General features: G+C 52.2%; 2 protein-coding genes across 13 annotated transcripts in view; one reads left to right on the top strand and one right to left on the bottom strand.

Annotated features, from left to right (window-relative positions):
• The first annotated feature begins 8963 nt into the window (after positions 1 to 8963).
• ATP4B (ATPase H+/K+ transporting subunit beta) lies at positions 8964 to 15833 on the top strand. The gene is made up of 7 exons (XM_001504090.5): positions 8964 to 9202; positions 9692 to 9820; positions 11868 to 11981; positions 12121 to 12320; positions 13442 to 13498; positions 14573 to 14674; positions 15229 to 15833. Exons 1-7 carry the CDS (start codon positions 9091 to 9093, stop codon positions 15388 to 15390), a joined length of 876 nt encoding a protein of 291 aa, XP_001504140.1. The 5' UTR covers positions 8964 to 9090; the 3' UTR covers positions 15391 to 15833.
• Positions 15834 to 18414: 2581 nt separating this feature from the next.
• TFDP1 (transcription factor Dp-1) overlaps positions 18415 to 21070 on the bottom strand; it is a 48829-nt gene continuing 46173 nt past the window's right edge. For all 12 annotated transcript variants that reach the window (XM_070240537.1, XM_070240540.1, XM_070240534.1 and 9 more), the window contains one exon: positions 18415 to 19725. In XM_070240537.1, the coding sequence (XP_070096638.1) occupies positions 19578 to 19725 (148 nt within the window). In that variant the 3' untranslated portion in view covers positions 18415 to 19577. The remainder of the gene's footprint in view (positions 19726 to 21070) is intronic.

Genomic DNA, 21070 nt, shown 5'->3' with positions numbered 1-21070 from the left:
GGCCACGCGGGGGCCCCAGGGAACCCACTGACGCAGCTCGGACTAAGTCCCAGCCGGGTTACGGAGGACACACTCAGCGCGGAGAGCAGGGGCCAGAAAAAGACAATCCCCTAAGCGGCTCCCAGACGGATTAGACGGCCCGCCCACGCTGCTCTGTCCTCAGACAGCCGCTGTCTTCTGGCAGGAAGGACACACTCAGGCCCCAGACGCACGGCGCTGCCACCCCAAAGCTGCAATCCACAACGCGCGGCCCGGTCTGGGCCTCCGGCCTAAGCAGACGGCTCGACTGCCCGTTTGTTTCCTGGCAGGGACAGAAGCCAAATCTAAGCAGGGGGACCCAGGAGAAACCCTAAATTATAAAGATGACAGGTGGTTTTCCCGCTATGTTTAGTTTTTGTCTTAAAAAAAAGCAAATGAGAAGAAAACCAACTGATAACAGGAATTTAGAGAGAAAAAGACACAGTGAACAGTTTCCTGGGGCGTCCGCAGGTGAGACCACTGGCCGGGAAACTGGTCAGTGTCTGAGGACCGACATCTGTCCTGACCTGACACTGAGAGCAGCTGTGTCCCATGTCACAGAGCTGATGGCTCTGAGGACCAGGGCAACCCCGGCACTTGCTGTTTCTCCCTTCACCTGGGCATGCCAGCCAAGCAGAAACGCCCCAAGAAGCAGTGCAGTGAAGCAGGAGACCCCGGCTAGGCTCAGAGGGGGAGGGAGGGGAATGAAGAGGCCAGGACACACCTGGGGCACACCTGGTGCACAGCTGGGGCACAGCAGCGACAGAGCTGGGGCACACCTGGGACACAGCCGGGACATACCTGGGGCACACCTGGGACACAGCTGGGGTACACCTAGGGCACACCTGGGACACAGCAGGGATATACCTGGGGCACACCTGGGACACAGCTGGGGCACACCTGGGACACAGCAGGGACATACCTGGGGCACACCTGGGACACAGCTGGGGCACACCTAGGGCACACTGGAAGCACACCAGGAACAGAGCTGGGGCACACTCAGGGACACCTGAGACACAGCTGGGGATGCCAGGACCAACGGAAATGTCAGCTTCGTGAGGGCACAGCCTTGTCTGTTTGGCACTCAGTAGGTGCTCAGGGAAATGTAAGGGAAGAATGACAAGGAAGTGATGGGGGTGATGACAGCTTACAAGGGGAGGAAGTAAAGGGTTGTAGAAATGAAGAACTCTCGAGCCAGAAGAGGCTGGGGGACCATCGGGCCCACCTGCTGGTTCCACGGTGGGAGGAGAGGAGTGGCCCAGAGGCAGCGAGATTCTGCAAGCGGGTGCAGGGAGCCAGGCGGGTCCTCTGCAGGGACTGGGGAGGCAGAAATGAGAACATGCCAGGTCAGCAGCCAGGTCCCCCCATCTCCAAACCAGGTGGGTTGGAGTCCAGCTGGGCCACTCAATAGCCCATGACTTTAACCCCTTCCTGCCAACCCCATCAGGGTTCAAATGGGACAGTGGTTCCCATGTGCCTTGCAGAATGGGGTCCCCGCTGGCATTTCCCACAGTGTCCTGAGTCAGTGCCTCCCCACCGTCCAGGCAGACAATCTCCTGGAGATCTGGCTGAAATGAAGATTCTGCTTCAGTGGGTCTGGGGGGCAGCCGAGAGTCTCATGTCTCACAAGCTTCAGGTGACACTGTGACGCGGGGCAGGACCACAGTGAGAAGCGGAGTCTGAGGGGCACGGCTTCCATGGGATGGGCACCGAGCCGCATCCTGGGCAGGGGGAGCACCCGGACAAACAAAGTTAAATACGTTCCCTATCGTGGGCTCGCTCAGAGACGTCAGAGAGAACTCGGCTCTCTAACAGGGGAACAGCAGGCAGTGTTTCCTAGACACCTTTGGATTTTTTTAAATCAAACATTTTATTTGGGGATAATTGTAGATTCATGTGCAGTTGTAAGAAATAATCCAGAGAGACCCCGTGTACCCTTCACCCAGTCTCCCCCAGTGGCGACATCTTCCCAGACGGTAGCTCAGGAGCGCAGCCAGGACACTGACCCTGACACGGGGAACACAGAGCATTCGGTCACCACGGGACCGTTTCCCCTTTACGGACGCACCCACCTCCGCCCCTCCCCTCCCCACACTGACCCCCGGCAACCACCAGTCTGTTCTCTGTTTCCATAATCTTGTCATTTCGAGAAGGTCCTATAGATGGAACCAGGCAGAACTTCACTTTGGGGATTGGCTCTTTTCACGCAACATAAATCTCTAGAGATTCACCCAGGCTGCTGCGTGTTCCAGCTGTTTGTTCTTGTTACTGCTGAGTTGTTAGCGTCCACGGTGTGGACGGACCGCTGTTGGATCATCCACCCACTGAAGGCCATCTGGGTTGACTCCAGTTTGAGGCTATCATGAATAAAGCTGCTATGAACATATAGATTTTTGTGCAGATATAAATTTCCATTTCTCTGGAATTAATGCCTAAGAGTGTAATTGCTGGGTCGTACGGTATTTGCACGTTTAATTTCTTAAGAATCTGGCAAATGGGGCCGGCCCCGTGGCCGAGTGGTTAAGTTGGCGCACTCCGCTGCAGGCGGCCCAGTGTTTCGTTGGTTTGGGTCCTGAGTACAGACATGGCACTGCTCATCAAACTGTGCTGAGGCAGCGTCTCATATGCCACAACTAGAAGGACCCACAATGAAGAATATACAGCTATGTACCGGGGGGCTTTGGGGAGAAAAAGGAAAAAAAAAAAATCTTTAAAAAAAAAGAATCTGGCAAACTGTTTTCCAGATAACGGTGCCATTCTCCATTCCCACCAGCAACGTGTGAGTGACCCAGTCTTTCAGCACCGTCACCAGCATTTGGTGTTGTCACTATTTTTTATTGTAGCCATTCTGAGAGGTGTGCACTGGGATCCCACTGTGCTTTTAATGTGCGGTTCCCTAACAGCTGACAATGTTGACACCCTTTCACGTGTTCATTTGCCGTCTGTAGATCCTCGTTGGTGACATGTCTCTTCGTGCCTTTGACCACGTTCCAAGTGGACTGCCTGCTTCTTTGCTGTTGAGTTTTTGAGAGTTCTTTCTGCGTCTCAGATGCCAGTCCTTTGCTGGATTTGTGGTTTTCAAACACCTTCTCCCGGCTGTAGCTTGGCCTTGACCCTCTCCATGTGGGATCACACAGAACAAAAGTTTGCAATTTTACTGAAGTCCAATTTATCAATTTTTCCTTTTATGGATTATGCTTTTGATGTCAAGTCTGAGAACTCTCTGCTTAGCCCTAGATCTTGAAGATTTTCTCCCACGTTTTTTCTAAAAGTTTTATACTTTTACATCAAAATTCATCACCCATTTTGAAGTAATTCCTTTACAAGGTTGGAGACAGGTTGAGGTTCGTTTTTCACCCACAGACGTCCAGTGGCTCAGCCCCACTCGTTGAACAGGCTTCATGCAGCCTCTTCGGCACCTTTGTCAACAACCAGTTGGGCGTATTACTGCGGGTCTATTTCCGGACTTTCTATCCTGTTTCGCTGGTCTCGGTGTCCGTCCCTCCACCAACACCACACTGTCTTGATTGCTGAGGCTGCACAATAAGCCTCGAAATTGAGTAGACTGAGTCTTCCCACTGCATTTCTCTTTTTCAAAAATATTTTCAAAAAGACATTTCAAAAAACTATCTATTTAAAATACAGAAGAAGATACCTATTCTAGTGCTTTTGCCTTTCCATATAAATTTTAGAATAGATTTGTCTATATCTACAGAAAAATCTTGCTTGTATTTTGATAGGAATTATGCTAAACTTTTATACCAATATGGGGAGAACTGACATCTTTGCCACATCGAGTCTTCCAGGTGTGAACGTTAACATGCGTCTCCATCTCTCTAGATGTTTAATTTCCTTTATCACCACCGTGAAGCGTTCAGCACACAAGTCCTGTCACATTGTACGTATTCCTTTCTGTTTGGAGCAACTGTAAATGGTGGTGTGTTTTTAATTTCAGTGTCCACATGTTCATTGCTACCACATAGAAATACAGTTGATTTTTGGACATTTTTCTCTCATATCCTTTGACCTTGCTGAGCTCACTTATTCTAGGAGTTTTTCTGTAGAGTCCTTGGGATTTGGTACATATACAATCACGTCACCTGAAAATAGGGATGGTTTTATTTCTTCCTTTCTGGGCCGGATGCCTTTTGTTTTCTTGCCTGCCACAGCAGCTACCACATCCAGTCCAAGGCTGATAAGCATGCAAACAGAAGAAACCCATGCCTTGCTCTCGATCTTGGGGTCAACACATTCCAGTTTTTTACCATTAGAGATGATATTAGCTGTAGAGTTTCTGTCAATGCTTTTAATCAAGTTGAGTAAATTCCCCTCTACCCTTAGTTTGCTGGGAGTTCTTAATCATAAAGGATGTTGAATTATTTCAAACGCTTTTTCCACATCAGTTGATATGATCATGTGATATTTCTTCTTTAGCCTGTTAATGTGGTGGATCACACTGATTGATTTTTGAATATTGAACCAGCCTTGCATCTCTAGAATACAACTCATTGCATCACAGTGTATAATGCTTTTTATACAGTGTTGGGTTCAATTTGCCAATATTTGGTTAAGGATTTTTGTGTCTATATTTGCGAGGGATATTGGCCTGCAATTTCTTTTTTTTGTGCTGTCTTTGTCTGGTTTTGTCAATTTTATAGATCTTTTCAAAGAACCAGCTCATTGTTTCACTGATTTTCTCTTTTACTTTTCTGTTTTTAATTTCACTGGTTTCTGCTTCTATCTTTTATTTCTTCCTTCTGCTTGCTTTTCTTTTCTCTTCTTTTTCTAGGTTTTTGAAGTGGGAACTTAGATTATTGATTTCAGACTTTTCCTCTTTTCTAATATATTCATTTAGCGCTATAAGTTTTCCTGTTAACACTGCTTTAGCACAAATTTTGATGTTATATTTTTGTCTTCATTCAGTTCCATGTATTTTTTAATTTCCCTTTTTCTAATTTCCTTTTTGACTCACGGGTTATTTAGAAGTGGGTTATTTAGTTTTCACATGTTTGGAGATTGTCCTTATCTCGGTGTTATTAATTTCTAGTTTGAGCCCATTGTTGTTGGAGAACACATTCTGTATGATTTCAATTCTTTCAGATTTGTTGAGCTTTATTTTGTGGCCCAGGATATGGTCTATCTTCGTCTATGCTCCACACATAAAAGGAAAGTGCATTCAGCTGTGCTGCGTGGAGTAGTCAACAATGTCAACAACACTCTGTTGCCTCCCGATGTTGTTGGGTTCGTCTATACCCATGCTGATTTTCTGTTTAGTTGTTCTATAAATTGTTGAGAGAGAAGTGCTGAAGTCTCTAAAATTGTGGGTTTGTCTATTTCTTCTTTCGGTTCTATCAGCTTGCTTTACTTATTTTGCAGCTCTGTTGTTTGGTGCATACACATTGAGAATTGCTATATCTTCTTGGTGGATTGACCCTTTATCATTATATAATGTCTGTCTCCAGTAATTTTCTCTACTCTGAAGTCTACGTTATATGATATTAATATAGCCACTCCTGCTTCATTTGGTTAATATTTGCAGACATATCTTCTTCTATCTTTTCCCATTCAATCTGCCTATGTCCTTATTTTTAAGGTGAGTTTCTTGCAGGTAGCATGGAGCTGGGCTGTGTGTTTTAATCTACTCTGTCAGTCTCTGTCTTTTCATTCGTTTGCTTGGACCATTTACGTTTAATGTAATTATCGATACATTAGGGCTCAAGTCTATCATTTTTCTGTTTGCTCTGTTTACATTTCTCTGTTTGCTTTTTCCTGTGGGTTCCTTGAACACTTTTTTAGAATTCAATTTTGGTTTATCTATAGTATTTTCGAGTGCATCTCTTCATGTAGCTTCTTATTGGTAGCTGTAGGCAGTACACTACATATACATAACATCACATTCTACTGCTGTCATTTTATCAGTTCCAGTGAAGTACAGAAATCTCACCTTTTATCCTCCTCTGTTTATAATACAATTGCCGTAACTGTTTCATCTACATACATTTAGAACAATGTCAGGCAATGTTATGAGTTTTGCTTCAACCATCAAATATAATTTAGAAAACTCAAGAAGAAAAGGAAAGCCCATAGTATTTACCATATTCGCTTACTGTGTTGTTTCTTCCCTCCTAATGCCCCAATATGCCTTCTTTTAACATTGTCTTTCTGTTTTGAGAACTTCCGTTAGCCATCCTTTTAGGATAAGCCTACTCATGGCAAATTACCTTCCTTTCCTTTCCTTCATTTGAGATGTCTGGATCCCCTTCATTCCTGAAGGGCATTTTTGCTGGAGTTAGGATACTAGGGTGACAGTACCTTTCCTTCAGCATTTTGAAAGTACTGTGCGACTTCCTTCTGGCCTCTGGTTTCTGATGAGAAACCTTCTGTCATTCAAATGGCTTTTCTCTGGCTGCATCATAGATTTGTGTGTGTGTGTGTAATTTTCAGAAGTTTAATTACAATTCATCTTGGCATGGATTTCTGAGGGGTCATCCTATTTGGGGTTCATTCAGCTTCTTGAATCTGTAGGTTTATGTCTTTTGCCAAATGTGAGTACTTTTCAGCCGTTATTTCTATGAGCAGTTTTCAGCCCTGCCTTCTTTCTTCTCTCCGCCAAGGACTGCAATGACGCAGACGTCAGATCTTTATCACAGTCCCCGGGTCACTGAGGTTCTGTGCATTTCTTTGCCGAGTCTACTTTCTCTCTATTGTTCAGATCAGGGCATTTCTATCATCATTTCTGCCATGTCAGTGACTCCTTCCTCTGTCCCCTCCTTTCTGATGTTGAAACCATTCTCTGAGCTTTTTATTTGGGTTATTGTATTTTTTTAATCTAAAGTTTCCATTTGGTTCTTCTGTTTCTTTCCTTAAAGGTATTTCCTTGCTCAGGCTTTCTAGTCCCATTCATCTCAGGCATGCTCACAAATGCTCACTAAGCATTTTGTCAAGGCTGCTTTAAAATCTCTCTGAGATAATCCCAGCCTCTCTGCATGCCGACGTCAGCCCCCATTAACTGTCTTGTTTTCACTCATTTTGAAATCTTCCTGGCTTTTGGTCTGATGAGTGATTATCAGTAGAAACCTGGAAATTTTCCTATTACTTGATCCTTTGGTTTTAGCTGGCTTTCTCGGACTCCACTCCAGGAGAGCTGACTCTCTCGGACATCCCTGCCAGGTGGGGGTGGAGGTCTAGGCTCTCGACTTGGCAACCTGGGGTGTGCCCCCACCTTGTCTGGAGCCCACTCCTTATGGGGCATCGGTCCCACATTCTCAGAGCACACTGTTGGGGAAGCTGCCCTCTGCCAGCGTCCTCGCCCTGCCTGTCTCCCCACCGGCACCTGTCCCGAGAAGGTCGTTTTGATAACACGTGTGCAATTCAGCACATACTTGCACGCTTCTGGGAATCCAGAGACTAAGTGGGGAAGAAGTCCAGAAAGAATTCACATTTTGCTCATTTCAAGAGCATCTCTGTACTTCACAGTCGAGGATGGCATTTGCTGCATGGAGAACAGCTGCTCACTGTGCCCTCAGGCCCTGGCACACCAGGTCCCTGGCCCACAGGCTGTGGACATCAGCCTGCAGCCTGATGCCACACTCTGTGTTTTTGTTGCCCTAAAATTCCAAAGTCGTGAATGGGAATAGTGTTAAGGAAAATGCATAGTATTGGTCCATTAAGAAACTAGGAGTCCAAGCTAAAAGGGTGCGATTCCATCTGAATTTTCGGGTGCTCACTTTGCTAACAAATGCTAAACCATCCTAAAGAAAATAAGGCAGAATAATGCTAGAGTTTTCATTATTCTTCCTCTCAAAGAAACCTTCAAATTTGGCTACATGGGTCCCTCAGAGTGAAAGCCAGATGTGACAGCGAGTCAAGTTTTAGATTTTTGTATACAATACCCATTGTTTTAATCAGTTTTGACGAGATATTTGTAAAAAAGCTTCTGTGGCATGTTGTATTCACCTGGCGTTGTCCTTTCAACCTAATTACAGAGGCAAACACGCTAGGGAGCAAATGTCACAGCCCCAGCTATGTAAACCACCAAGGTCTCTCAGTTCTGGTCATGAAACAAGACAGTCTGGGGGGCCTGTAGCTGTCCAGAGGCTCAGGCCACCGGCAGAGCAGCTGGCTCAGGAACTCGGGGGTGGCACAGGAGTCAGAGGTGTTCAGGTGTCCCAGATGACACCCATGAGCAGTCGGCCGAGCAGCCCAGCCTGGACATGGCTGTCACCCTGCAGCTGGGAGCATGGCCCATAGGATGCCCAGGCCACTGGGTCCCCTGAGTCAGGATGTGCATTTCACCAAGACCTCTCGGGACTGCTGTGCATTCAGTTTTGAAAAGCACCTCCAGACTATATGGCGTTGAATTCCTCTATAGACACTCAGAAGGGGTAAAGGGCCCCCTTCCCAGCCCAACAGCGGGTCTCAGGGGACATCATGCTCATTGCCGAAACTAAGTGCCTAGAGTGGCAGGAGGTGAAGGCGCGACCCTCTGAGCCCCTGGTCCAGAGCAGAACCCCGGCCCTGTTCTCGCCCGTCGGATGCTTTCTCCCTGGGGGGCCACTCAAGGAGCCCCAGCAATTGCGTTTTCGTGATCTTGATCCTGCTGCACAGGGTCTCAGACCAGGAAGTGTCTCAGCGGCCGTCCGAGCCAGTTCAGGCCCGTCCTCGCGCTGACCATGCTCTGTATATCCTTCTTCCTGAAGGAAGGAGAGAAGGGGCAGAGGTGAGCGACTGGCTGTTCATGCAGGAATTTCTCCTTCGTCGTTATCAGACAGATAAATTTCTGGGCAAGGGCATCCAGGGAGGAGGGGCTGGCGCCCCGACTTGCCCGGGGGAGAAGGTGGAGGGGCATCTGATAGTGGGGACCTGCCAGAGCGCACAGGGGACCCGCCCAGCGTGCTGTTTGGACGGCTGGGGTCTGATAACACGGCCACAGCGCTTTCCCGGGCCCGTCTCCACGACGCCCTTGACCTCCGATGGGGGAGACTATAAAGCCAGAGGAGGTCTTTCTCCTCTCAGTCTGCAAGTGGGGAGCAGCCTCACCCTGCAGGAAGGGGGCCTCCAGCAACAGGGACGATGGCTGCGCTGCAGGAGAAGAAGTCGTGCAGCCAGCGGATGGAGGAGTTCCGGCACTACTGCTGGAACCCAGACACGGGGCAGATGCTGGGCCGCACGCTGTCCCGCTGGGGTATGTGTGGCGGGCAGGTGGGCAGGCAGGGGCCGCTCAGGGGAACGGGGCCGAGGACTACCCAGCAGCAGCTCAGGGCCGGGATCCAGGTGCCCAGGACCCAGCCCTGCCCCAGCTTCCGGCCAGGCCTCACCTCCCTCACCAGATGACCCCAAAGGCCCATTTCAGCTCTAATATCCCTGACAGCAGGCGCCTTCGAGGTGGGAATGTCTGAGGACTGGCCCCAAAGGTGCCGCCTTAGATTTGAGAACAGTATTTTCAAAGTCATGTTCCTAAAACTTAAAAATTTTAGAGCGACTTTTAAGTTAAGGGGGATAGGGTTTCTCTGGGCGTTGGGAATGTTCTGGAACTGGATAGAGGTGACGGTTGAACAACAGAGTGTGAGTGCACTGAACACCGCTGAGCTGCTCGCATCAGGACATGAGATGGGGAGCTCACGCTGCGTGTCCCCATGATTGAGAAGCGTGTTGGACCCGCCTCTGCCCGCAGTGTGGATCAGCCTGTACTACGTGGCCTTCTACGTGGTCATGACCGGACTCTTCGCCCTGTGCATCTATGTGCTGATGTGCACCATCGACCCGTACACCCCCGACTACCAGGACCAGCTGAAGTCGCCAGGTAACAGGGTCGCCAGGTACCGGGGCCACCAGGTACAGGGCCGCTGGGTAACGCGGCCGCTGGGTATTGGGGGAGGGGGTGGGGGGGGCGGGGCTCGTGCCTGGACACAATGACCCTGCACCGGGCTATGCCACAAAGTCAGAACACAGCACTCAGGAAGGAAGCCCAGAGCCCACGAGGGCCTCCGTGCCACCTGTGGCAGGCCCAGGGCTTCAGGGTTACAGCGGGCGTGGATGGCTCCTCCGCTGCCTTTGATGAGGCTGATGACCCCGGATTATAAAGTCTGCCTTTGGGTTTAGTTTAATCATCAAAACAGAAGGTTTGATTACGGAGACAGTCTTTACAGCACTTCCTTTACATGCTTACAGGCCACAGAGAGCGCTTCCGGGAGGCACACGAGAGGCTGCCCGTGGCGGACTGGGGAGCGTGTGCCCGCTTCACGCCCCTCGGCTCTGAGGCAGCTCTCCTGGGGCGCACTCAGAACCCCTGGTTCTCCCCAGGGCACTCTGTCCACAGTCCTGTTCCTCAAGGGAGCGTGGGCTTAGGCTGAGCGTCCGCTCTCCTCTCCTGAGTTGGCCCCAAAATGACAACAGGACTCTAGGGCCTGAGACCTGGAGGCCGCAGCCCTCAAGCCCAAGGGAAGGCGGTTTACCCAAGACGATCGCATGCGGCCCGTCTGCCCAGAGACCAGAACACAGCCCAAGGCGGGTGCCGCCCCTCCCGGCACCCAGCAGCTCAGCGTTTATCATCTCGGTAACAACCCAGAACACCCGCAGCGGGGTCGCTGTGACCCAGGGAGGAAAACACAATCCACAAGCTAAGAGAAGGCAGCTCAGACGGGGGGCGCACCCACACTTCCCTCAGGCGGGCGCCCCCGGGTCGTCCTCTAACAATCCTGACCCCAGACGGCTGTGCCGGGTGACAGTTTTCAGAATCAACCAACAAAGCACAGGATTTCACTGTAATTCCAGAGCAGAACGTGACGTATCACAAACTTGAGAACGTGACCATGATGTATGATATGCCTTTCAAAACCCAGAGGATGGAGGGCAGGCCAGGTGGTCACGGGAGGCGGGACAGGCGCCAGTTGCCAGCTGGTGAACGCGCTACTACAACACGAAGAGGCCGTGGGGTGTGCCCAGACGGCAGTGGAGAGCTGGCCCTTTCCTAAATTTAGACCTTTCTGACGGCTTTTACTTTAAACCACGCACAGCTGTCACCGTCACAGCATCCGTCTAAACAACAGATCCCTCACTCACTGACTTAGGAAGTCACCCGCAACAACTGCGCACTGGCCAAATAAACCGCGCAGCCTTCCAGAACAACACACGACGGAGCAGTCGTGGGAAGGAGGAGAGTCGGGGGAGCCGCCAGGGAGGATGAGGACCCACGTCGGGAAGTGAGGAAGGCGGGCCAGGCACAGTGCAACCCAATCACGTGAAGGAGACAGGACACACATCTCTGCATCTGGAGTCACAGAAACAGGAAGCTGAAGGATGCACCCTAGACGTGAGGTTGGGGGATCCGAGGGCTGCCGCGTCAACACTTGTACACGTCGACTCTTCCTGTTTTACAATTAATAGGTTGTTAGGTTGCTTTTTCACTCAACCAACACCAGTCACGAGTTTTCCGATGTGCCTTCAAATACAACTTCACTGGGAGACCAGGGTTAGACCCTGTGTTGAGTTGGCACCTGCAGAGCGAGCGTGGCCACCGGGTGGCGCTGGCACAGGCCTCATGTGCACAGGGAGCCCGCCCACCTCAGGCATCGGACAGGCCTCGGTGCTCCGACTGCATGGTTCCCAGGTGGGTGGGCAGGGCCCCGGGGCCTCCTTGTGGTGCAGAGGGACGCCTGGCCACAGCCTCCTCACCTGGGACCTCTGAGAACCAACCAGGCGCAGCCTGGACCACAGCATCCTACATCTACATCCCACGCTCGCCTCCAGGCTGGCATGGCTCTTGGGCCACCTGCCCATGCCATGGTGAACAGCGTGGATGTGGTAAACATTTGGGGAAGCTAAGGAGGAGTGTCACGCTCTCTTCCCAGGGGTGACTTTGAGGCCGGACGTCTACGGGGACAAAGGCCTGGACATTTCCTACAACATCTCCAATAACAGGACCTGGACAGAACTGACACTCACCCTCCACAACTTCCTGGCAGGTAAAGTTTAAAATGCTTCCACAGTCCTATTCTTTCTTTTTCTGAGAGAACGTCACCGCAGGACGTGGGTGTCGCCGCCCTCTAGACCACGGTGGCGGCTGCGGCTGGAGGCAGTGCCCTCGTGTGTCTGTCCCCACAGGCTACTCGCCAGCATCCCAAGAGGACAACATCAACTGCACCTCCCACAAGTACTTCTTCCAGGAAAGCTTCAGGGCCCCCAACCACACCAAGTTCTCCTGCAAGTTCACGGCCGACATGCTGCAGAACTGCTCGGGGCTGGTGGACCCCAGCTTCGGCTTTGCAGAAGGAAAGCCGTGTTTTATTATTAAAATGAACAGGGTGAGCAGCGAGGGGTCCTTGGGAGATGGCTGTGGTATGGGGGTCAGCCTTCTCGTGACCGTGCACCCTCCTGTCCAGGGCTCCAGGGGTGGTGGGGCTGGACTTGCACAGCTGCCCCTCCCCGCTCTGCACCTCCCACAGCACACACCTGTGGCCTTGGCCACTGAGGCTGCGTCTCTCACACACAAACTGAGAACCGCCCGTTCAGACACGGCACTCAGGGGGCCGTGGCATCTGGACGCCTAGCAGCAGAGCACAGGGCTGCTCAGGGTGGCCGGATGCCACGTGTGCACAACAGTGAGACAGAAGCCAGGCTGTGTGCGGGTGCTGGAAGGACACCTGGGAACTGCCCAGAGCAGAGGTTTCCAACCTGGGCCCGGGGCCCACCAGGGCTGGACACGCAGGGAGGCCGACCGTGAGAACAGAGCCAACTCAAGCAAACCACAGGAGGGCATGGTCCTTTAGCCACCCGGGTGCAGGGGAGCAGCGGCATCTTGGCCCAGACCCGAGGAGGGGCGGGATCTGGCTGGGGGAGGGGACCCGCTCCACGCTGACCAGCAAGTGCAGCCTGGAGGCCAGGACCTCTGAGCGCCTGCGTGGGGCACCACTGATACTCCTTCCTGAGGCCTAGAGGAAGCCATGCAGTCGTGCACTGCACACGCGTCCCAGGCCCAGCTGGGGGCTCATTAGGGCTGCCCAGCAGGTGTGAGAGCAGCTCACCTGCCCAGAACAGGAGGGCTGTGCACACCGGGAAGGTGTGCGGGGGAGGCAGGCGCTCTGCTGGCCCTGGGAACAAGGAGGCACAACCGAGGGCCGGGATGTCAGGAGGCGAGAAAGGCATGAACGGGGAGACAGTGGGCCGGAGAAGTCTGCCCGGGTGCCGTGTCAGTGCCCGCAGAGCGCCTGGGAGTGGCAGCCTCAGCTCTGACACTCCTGCCCAGCTCGCCAACCCCCAGCGCCCAGACCTCAGCCCTGGGGCGGGGCTTCTGGTTTGAAGCAGGAGCTGGCGACAGCCGCCAGGGTGACGGGGACAGGAACCCCCCGGACCCCTCCCAGGGCCGGGAGCCACAGGTCCCTCTATGCTCGGCCGACATGAGAGCTGCCAATGCCTTTCCTTCCAGATCGTCAGGTTCCTGCCCAGCAACAGCACAGCCCCCAGGGTGGACTGCGCCTTCCTGGTGAGTGCGGCCGCCCGTGCCGTCTCCTTTACGTGAGCAACCTGCGGGGGTAACTTCCCTGGTTTCCCTAGAACGTCTCAACTGCAGCCTCATAACCAGACACACGATCGCATGAACCACCACTTCAACAGTTTTATTACACAGGCTCAGCACCCAGGAAGAGAACAATGCTCCTTAGTTATTGTTTTGCTTCAAAAAGCATCGGGGACAGGACATCACTAACTTCAAAATGTTTGGGGCAGTGTGGAAAAGCCAAGGTACCTCCTGGTTTTGACCTTTTATTTGCTCATTTACAGAAACGTGCCGGACCACAGCAGCTACAGTTGTTTACAGTGTGTGTACACAGGCCACTAAGAGCTGGCATTAATTTATCACAGTTTTCCTCAAGTCGTTTTTAAGTACAAGACGAAAAAACTAAATGTCTTCACTGAATATTTTCTAAACTTTATTTTCACTGTTACACCCTCAACTGTTGCCTCTGGCAGTGGGCGCCCCACACAGGGATTCCACACACCAGACCCCTCAAAGCAGGGAGCTCCCCGGGGCGCAGGGTCCGCCTGGCACACACGTGGGCTGACTTGAGATTTTAGCAGACACCAGGGTTCCTTCATCTGTTCTTGACAAGCTCCAGCTCTCCATCAGGCAACTCACTGACTCTGACAATAAAATGAAACAAACCCCACGAGCGCATGTTGACCTCACCCCAGAGAGTAGCCCACACAGCTCTTCCCCACCGTGCGAACCAACAGGCACGTTCTTGGCTCTGTCCGCCTTTATTATCCCACAAGGACTCGAGAAGGTAAAAATGCAAGCTTGAGAAGTCACCAGGGGTGCTGCAAACTGACAAACTGCACCCCTAATGGGATCTTGGTGCTGACTGTGAAGATGAGATCTGGTTTACGGTAACTGTGCAATAAAGCGTTTACGTGGTCACCTACACAGTGCACACACATGCGCACTTGCACACAAGGCACACGCATGCACGTTATACACAAGCAGGCACATTAGACACATGCAGACACACACACACACACCCAGATGCTGCCTTCCTCAGGCGGTGGTCTCTGCCCCCAGGACCAGCCCCACGGGGACGGCCGGCCCCTGCAGGTGGAGTACTACCCGCCCAACGGTACCTTCAGCCTGCACTACTTCCCCTACTATGGGAAGAAGGCCCAGGTAGGTGTGTCTCCCCTTTTCCCAGACAGCTGCTGCTGAACCGTCTCAAACTCAGCAACAATTAGCACAAGGAAACACTCGCCCCACAAACGTGAATGCAAGGAATCGCTGAGCTCACCTTGACCTCCAGTGCTCTGGTCTTCCCAAACCCGCGTCCCCATGATGACCTGAAAACACACCACTCTCACAGAAAATGCTGAGTCTAACTCTTTTAGGTTCTGAGGGCCTCCCAATCCTTTTAGGACCGTATATACATTTCAAAGCATTTCCTCCAAAGCTCTTGCTTTTCTGTTTTATTTTTATTTTTATTGTCATCAAATACAATTTGGAGCTGTTGCTGGTACTGTCTGTCCCCTCCAGACCAGCCCTCCTTGTGGTGAGGTGGGGAGACATTTATCCCAGTGGGGGCGGGCATGTGGCAGGCCACGTGCTGGCGACACGTCACTCAGGTCTTACAGGGACGGAGCCACAACAGGGTCGCCCCCGGGCCACCCGTGCGTCGACAGTTGCCACGAGGCCCTAACATGTGTGCTCTCTCCACACGCCCTTCTCAGCCCCACTACAGCAACCCTCTGGTGGCCGCCAAGTTTCTCAACGTCCCCAGGAACATGCAAGTCGTCATTGTGTGCAAGATCCTGGCCGATCACGTGACCTTCGACAACCCCCACGACCCCTATGAAGGGAAAGTGGAGTTCAAGCTTAAAATTCAGAAATAAAGGAGCAAGGAGGCGCCTCACAGTCCACCCATGGGCCCCCAGGCCAGCTCTCCAACGCTGACCACCACAGTGCAGTGCGCTGCTAACCCACGGGCACAAGCACGTCAAGCACTTGACATCAGAACCAACTGTTTCTCATTAGATCTTTGCTATTTTTCAGATGGAATTTGTAGCTTTGATAAGCATGTTGGCTAACGTGGCCACCCTAAGGCAGCAGCTGTCCCACTGACAAGACCCTACAACGCTTGTCTCCCCTATCCAGTCACAGCTGTCCTCACTGTCATTTATTTTTCCCATGTCGATAAGCTACCACCCACGTTAATATAAAGACCATTAACGCGTTACCATGAAACGCGACTTACAAGTACACTCTGAATGCTTGCTTTAGAGAATACGACTCCTAAACTGTAAAAATGACACATATTAAAGTCACTCTCGCTCTGCGTGGAACAGTCCTGTCTTTCCTGATAAGGGGAAAAAATTAACTAAAAAACCAAACACCTCTTTCCTTAAAAATCTCCCATTTAAAGATTCAATTGCAAGTCGGGGAAATCACAGGACAATACTGGAAGGCGTCCCGAGTACATGGGCTGGTGAGGCGTGAGGGTGTCGCCCCGTGATAGAGCCAAGGACAAGTGACTCACAAAGGGTGGCCAGTGTCCCGCTCACAGCAGGTCCCCCAACCCAGACATGCGGTCTGCAACGCTTGCCCCTCCGGAAAACCCGGAAGGAGAACATTCTGTCCAAACACACAAATGGCCTCAGCGTGCACAGCGGTTTCTCACCCAAACCAGAGCGTGAGGCCTGGTGTCCTGACCCCGCTAGCACCAGCGCCACGTCACTGCCACAGAGTGACAGAAATGGCTCCGTGCAGCCACTGGACAAGAAAACCCATCTACCCTAAACGCCAGCAGCCCCAACACAGACTCAGGAGAACAGCAACCCCGCGACTTTCTGCAGGAACGCTGAATCCGCGTCCACTGGGCGTCTCCACCACGAAAGACACTGGGGAAAACGGCTCCATTGCTGACCCTCAGTAAAAACTGCTTGAGGCACCTCAGAAATGTCATGTTATGTCAGAGGTCAGAAGTCAGGCCACCTCAGAAATGTCATGACCCACCAGAGGTCAAGCTACTTTAGAAATGTCATGTCAGAGATCAGGTCAGCTCAGATATGCCATGACACACTGGAGATGAGCTGTGAGGCCACCTCAGAAATGTCATGTTATGTCAGAGGTCAGGCCACCTCAGAAATGTCTTAACACCCCAGAGGTCAGATGTCCGGGGTCTGGTCACTCCAGATGGGATGACTAGTCCACACACATCAGGCTGTACTGGCTGACCTGGTGCCAGGCCGCTCCTACCGATGGTCCATGTGGCCAGTACTGCTTCCCATTTCACTGAGAAGGAAACAGGCCAGCAGGCCTGAGCCTGGCAGGGAGGGGCCAACCAGCCTAGGAAGGGAAGGGCACGTGAAATTTCAAACCCGCTGCATCCAGACCACAGACTCCCCTAGGAAAGGACTTCAGGGAGTTTCCCTCAAGTCAATGTTGAAAACACAGAATGACCCAAAGCCTAGGGGAGGCGTGGCACAGGCTCTAGGGTCAGAGGTCAGAGGCCCAGGTTGCTTCTCCTCCCCAGCTGACCTGAGCCATTCTGCCTCGTACCAGCATCACCAGGGCACTGGACACATGCTGGCACAGGTGGGGCACACGCCAGCACAGGCCGGCACACAGAGGCACATGCTGGCACACACCAGCACAGGCTAGCACAGGATGGCACACACTGGCACAGGCCAGCACACACAGGCACACGCTGGCACAGGTAGGGCACACGCAGGCACAGGTGGGCACACATCAGCACACACTGGCACACACCAGCACAGGCGGGCACAGGTGGGTACACGCAGGTGCTCAGACACCCAGGATCACTGTGGTGCCAACATTTGCAGAGTCAATTCTTGGCACAAAGAGTCACCAGTCTTCTTGTTTTTAGAAACCCAGCACTCAGTGTTTTAATCCTTGTAACATGTGACCTTAGCAAACACACACATCCCCTAAAGGTCACACAACACCATGGGGAAGTCAAGGACCAAAGGGCACAGGCATGGATGCCCTCATGGGGGACGCTCTCAAGACACAGGATGAGATAACCGGGCCATGGCCAGCCACTGACAAGGAAGAGCAGGTGAGAGGAATCGCCTGCCCAGGCATCTTTGAGCAACCAAACCAGCCACAGGGTGGACCACAGCCCTGCTCGCCCACCTCCAGCCGACACACCCCCAGCCTTTCTGCGGTCACTAGAGCCCTTCGCTGGTGGAAAGTTGGTGCTACTTCCTCCCCGGCCCTTCAGAACTGGCTGCCCTTGCACGCGTCACCGCCTTGCACATGTCACCTTGGTGGGACTCAGCTGGGAGACACACCCAGCCCCACCCAGGCACAGTGGAGTGAAAGAGGCAGCAGGGACTTAGTGACCAGGGGCCGAGGCTGAAGACGCGGGGCTGGCTGCGCGTTCACCCACAGGGCACTCTGAGACTGTGCCGCACGGCGCCGTGCCACAGCCCTCAGGACGTTACAGGAAGTCCCCCAGGAAGGAGCATGTGCTGCCACTTCCTCCTGTGGGACATCTGGCCCCCGTATGGCATCCACAGCCTTTCACTGAGACATCCACTGATTCACTCAGCCAACTCCAACAGCCCTAACTCTCCTTCCCCACTTGCAAACTTAGTCTTTTTCTGAAAGTCAAACCCATCAAATCTGTCTCGACTCCCAGGTTCAGAAGAAAGGCAAGGAGCAAGCTCTCCCCACCTCCAGCCACTGGGGAAGCGGCCTCACTCTGGTCAGCGTCCACTGTGACCCCTTCCTTGGCCTCGTCCCTGGGCAGCTGCTGGACATGCTGAGGGCCAAGGCGGGTCTGGCCACCGCTCCTGGGCCTGGCAACCTCTCCTTGCTCCAGCAAAAAGCCAGACCAACAGTGTAAAGTAACTTCTAGACGGTCATCCTGAATTAGAGAAACACAGAGCTTGTTTAAAATGCCCATGCGAGTTTTATTAATAAAAACTAACAGTGCCAAGTTAAACAAGTCGAACAATTAAAGTCTCTTTATATTCCATAAAATATTACAGAAAAGTTTATTTGTGTTTCAATAAAAAGACTATTGTTTTAGAACAGGCAGCTAACAGCAACTGTGCAGTTAATGGTTCTTGGTGAATAAATTTTAAAAGAGACTACTGCCTGTCCCGAAATTCCTTTTTCCTTTTATAAAAAAAGAACTATTAAAAATGATTGACAAATTTTGAGTTAAAAAACTGTTAAAACATTCTCTATATTTAATTTCAACTTTATAATAGATTACAGGAAGATGCTGACGAAACAAATACAACATTTGTTTCCGTACGTGTCTTTAAACCATAGACTTATAAGTATGTAAACAACTATATAATAAAAAGTCTCCAAACGCTGCCTGTAAGAAATCAGGCAAATTTTACCATAAGCAACAAACACCCCATTCCAAACCTCCAGACAGTCCTCCTGGCTGCACCAGCGCGGCAGGACATTTCCCAAACAAAACGAAAACAAACAGAAATGAGACAGCTTCGCGATTTCTCTGCTGTGACACAGCAAACACGCATCACCTCGATGGAATCGCACAGTTGATATAACTTAAGGGAAACAGTTATAACGCAAGTTGTGGCGCCTCACGCGGATGCAGACGAGCAGAGCCCTGCCCTTCGCTCAGCTCCGGGACGCGGCGCTGCGGAGCCTCACTCCGCCAGCAGGGGCGCCACTCACAACGGCTGCAACCAAGCGGCTTCCGGCTGCACGGGCACAAGCGACAGGACGGCGTCTGACTTCGTTGATGAGCGTAGAGCACTTCTTCAGTAAACTCAGCAAGAATCGTTAAAGGGAAAAAAACAAACTCCAAATTTAAAAAAATAGAAAATGAAAACACAAAATCCTACACAGTGAACAGGCCCTGCATCAGCACACGGCACCCAAACACACCGCGGGCCACCTGCGATCCTACGGAGACACCCTCGCCTGCTTGTCGGAGACGCACGTCCAACTCAACAGCTTACAGCGTCTTCTTGGGAGGAGGCCAAAAGGAAACAGAAAAACCCACGCTAAAAAGTGTTTCTCCTGCACGTGTTCCTGAAGCTGGATGTGAGGGCGGGGCCGGCAGGCAGCATCAGTCCTCCTCATCGTTTTCATTGAAGTCGTCCTCGTCCTCATCGTCCTCCCCGACGTAGGAAACGGGGGTCTCCACCCTGGACCCGCTGTACTGAGACCCGCTGGAGCTTGTGGCCAGCATGCCGTCCGCACCATTGGTCAAGTCACTGCAAGGACAGGAGGCAGACGAGGCAGTCAGTGATGCACGTCCATGGCTCACGCCACAGACAGGTCCGCATTTCAGGGAGGTTTGGGGCATTTCAATTATAGAAACAGAAATGGAGGGGCTGGCCCGGTGGCGCAGCAGTTAAGTGCACACGTTCTGCTTTGGCGGCCCAGGGTTTGCCAGTTCAGATCCCGAGTGTGGACATGGCACCACTTGGCACGCCATGCTGTGGCAGGCATCCCACATATAAAGTAGAGGAAGATGGGCATGAATGTGAGCTCAGGGCCAGTCTTCCTCAGCAAAAAAGAGGAGGATTGGCAGCAGATGTTAGCTCAGGGCTAATCTTCCTCAAAAAAAAGAAAGAAAAAAAGAAAGAAACAGAAATGGAAAATTTCACGCATCTGCGGTACAGAATCCCTGCACTCTGCTGCGTTCCAGCTCTCAGACCCTCTTCCCGTCCTCCCTCTTGAATACCCCACAGATGAAACGAGGGGGTACAGCGGGCCACAGTATTTAGTCTCCCCCTGCACCCTGTTTATTCCAGTGCACAAACCAGAAAACCACCAGATCTTGCCTTCCAGGCCTTTTACTTATGAATCTCCTTAACCTCTGGGGAAAGGTGGAAACCGATTAGGAAAAAGAGGCCCCAGAAAGGATGACATGGCGCCCTCCAAAGAAAGGCTGCCCAGACGGCAGCATGTGCGAGGGCGCCCCACGAGCCGTGTGTGCACATGTGTGTGCATGTGAGCATGTGTTTGTGCGTGTGATAGTGTGTGCATGCGTTTGTGTGTGTGCACACGTGCATGTACACACCGTCCCCTGGCCCCACCTCAGCTCCTCTGGCACCTGTGCAGAGCCCAGGAAGCTGAGCTGTGACAGATGGGTCTCACAAAGATGCTCTGCAGCCTGCAATTCCAGGAATGCTCCAAGGACCCACAGCTTTTTAGCTTTGTGAACGGCATTTGCTGAAAGTCAGTGGGGCTGGCCCTGGGCAGGGGCCACAGCTGCCGGGCTGGGCGCTGGTGGGAGGCAAGGCTGCCAGCCTGACACCCCGGTCCTCGGGTGGGTGTCTGGAGCCCACCTGCATTATGTTCCTGAGAGTCACAACCGGGACATGTGACAATACGGCTGTCACAACCTGGGGGGAGGTGCTGGCATGTGAGGCTGCTACCAAACGCTCCACATAGCACAGGGCAGCTCCCACAAGAGGGTCATCCGACCCAGAACGTCGACAGTGCTGAGGGTGAGAGCCTAGCTGAGAACAGAGAGAGGTTTAGAGCTGGGGTCCCAGGCCGGGCCAGTGGTGCAGTGATTAAGTGCACACGTTCCACTTTAGCGGCCCGGGG

The sequence above is a fragment of the Equus caballus genome, chromosome 17 (genome assembly GCF_041296265.1).
Source record: "Equus caballus isolate H_3958 breed thoroughbred chromosome 17, TB-T2T, whole genome shotgun sequence".
In the NCBI taxonomy this organism is placed as follows: Eukaryota; Metazoa; Chordata; class Mammalia; order Perissodactyla; family Equidae; genus Equus; species Equus caballus.
The sequence above is the reverse complement of the archived record's forward strand: the minus strand, read 5'-3'. Positions and strand labels throughout refer to the sequence as shown.

Bases quoted from the DNA above. Each gene is read 5' to 3' on its own strand.
- ATP4B (XM_001504090.5), top strand. From the start codon at position 9,091: ATGGCTGCGCTGCAGGAGAAGAAGTCGTGCAGCCAGCGGATGGAGGAG. The intron at 11,982-12,120 runs GTAAAGTTTAAA...CTGTCCCCACAG, and splicing joins CCTCCACAACTTCCTGGCAG to GCTACTCGCCAGCATCCCAA. The intron at 13,499-14,572 runs GTGAGTGCGGCC...CTCTGCCCCCAG, and splicing joins GGGTGGACTGCGCCTTCCTG to GACCAGCCCCACGGGGACGG.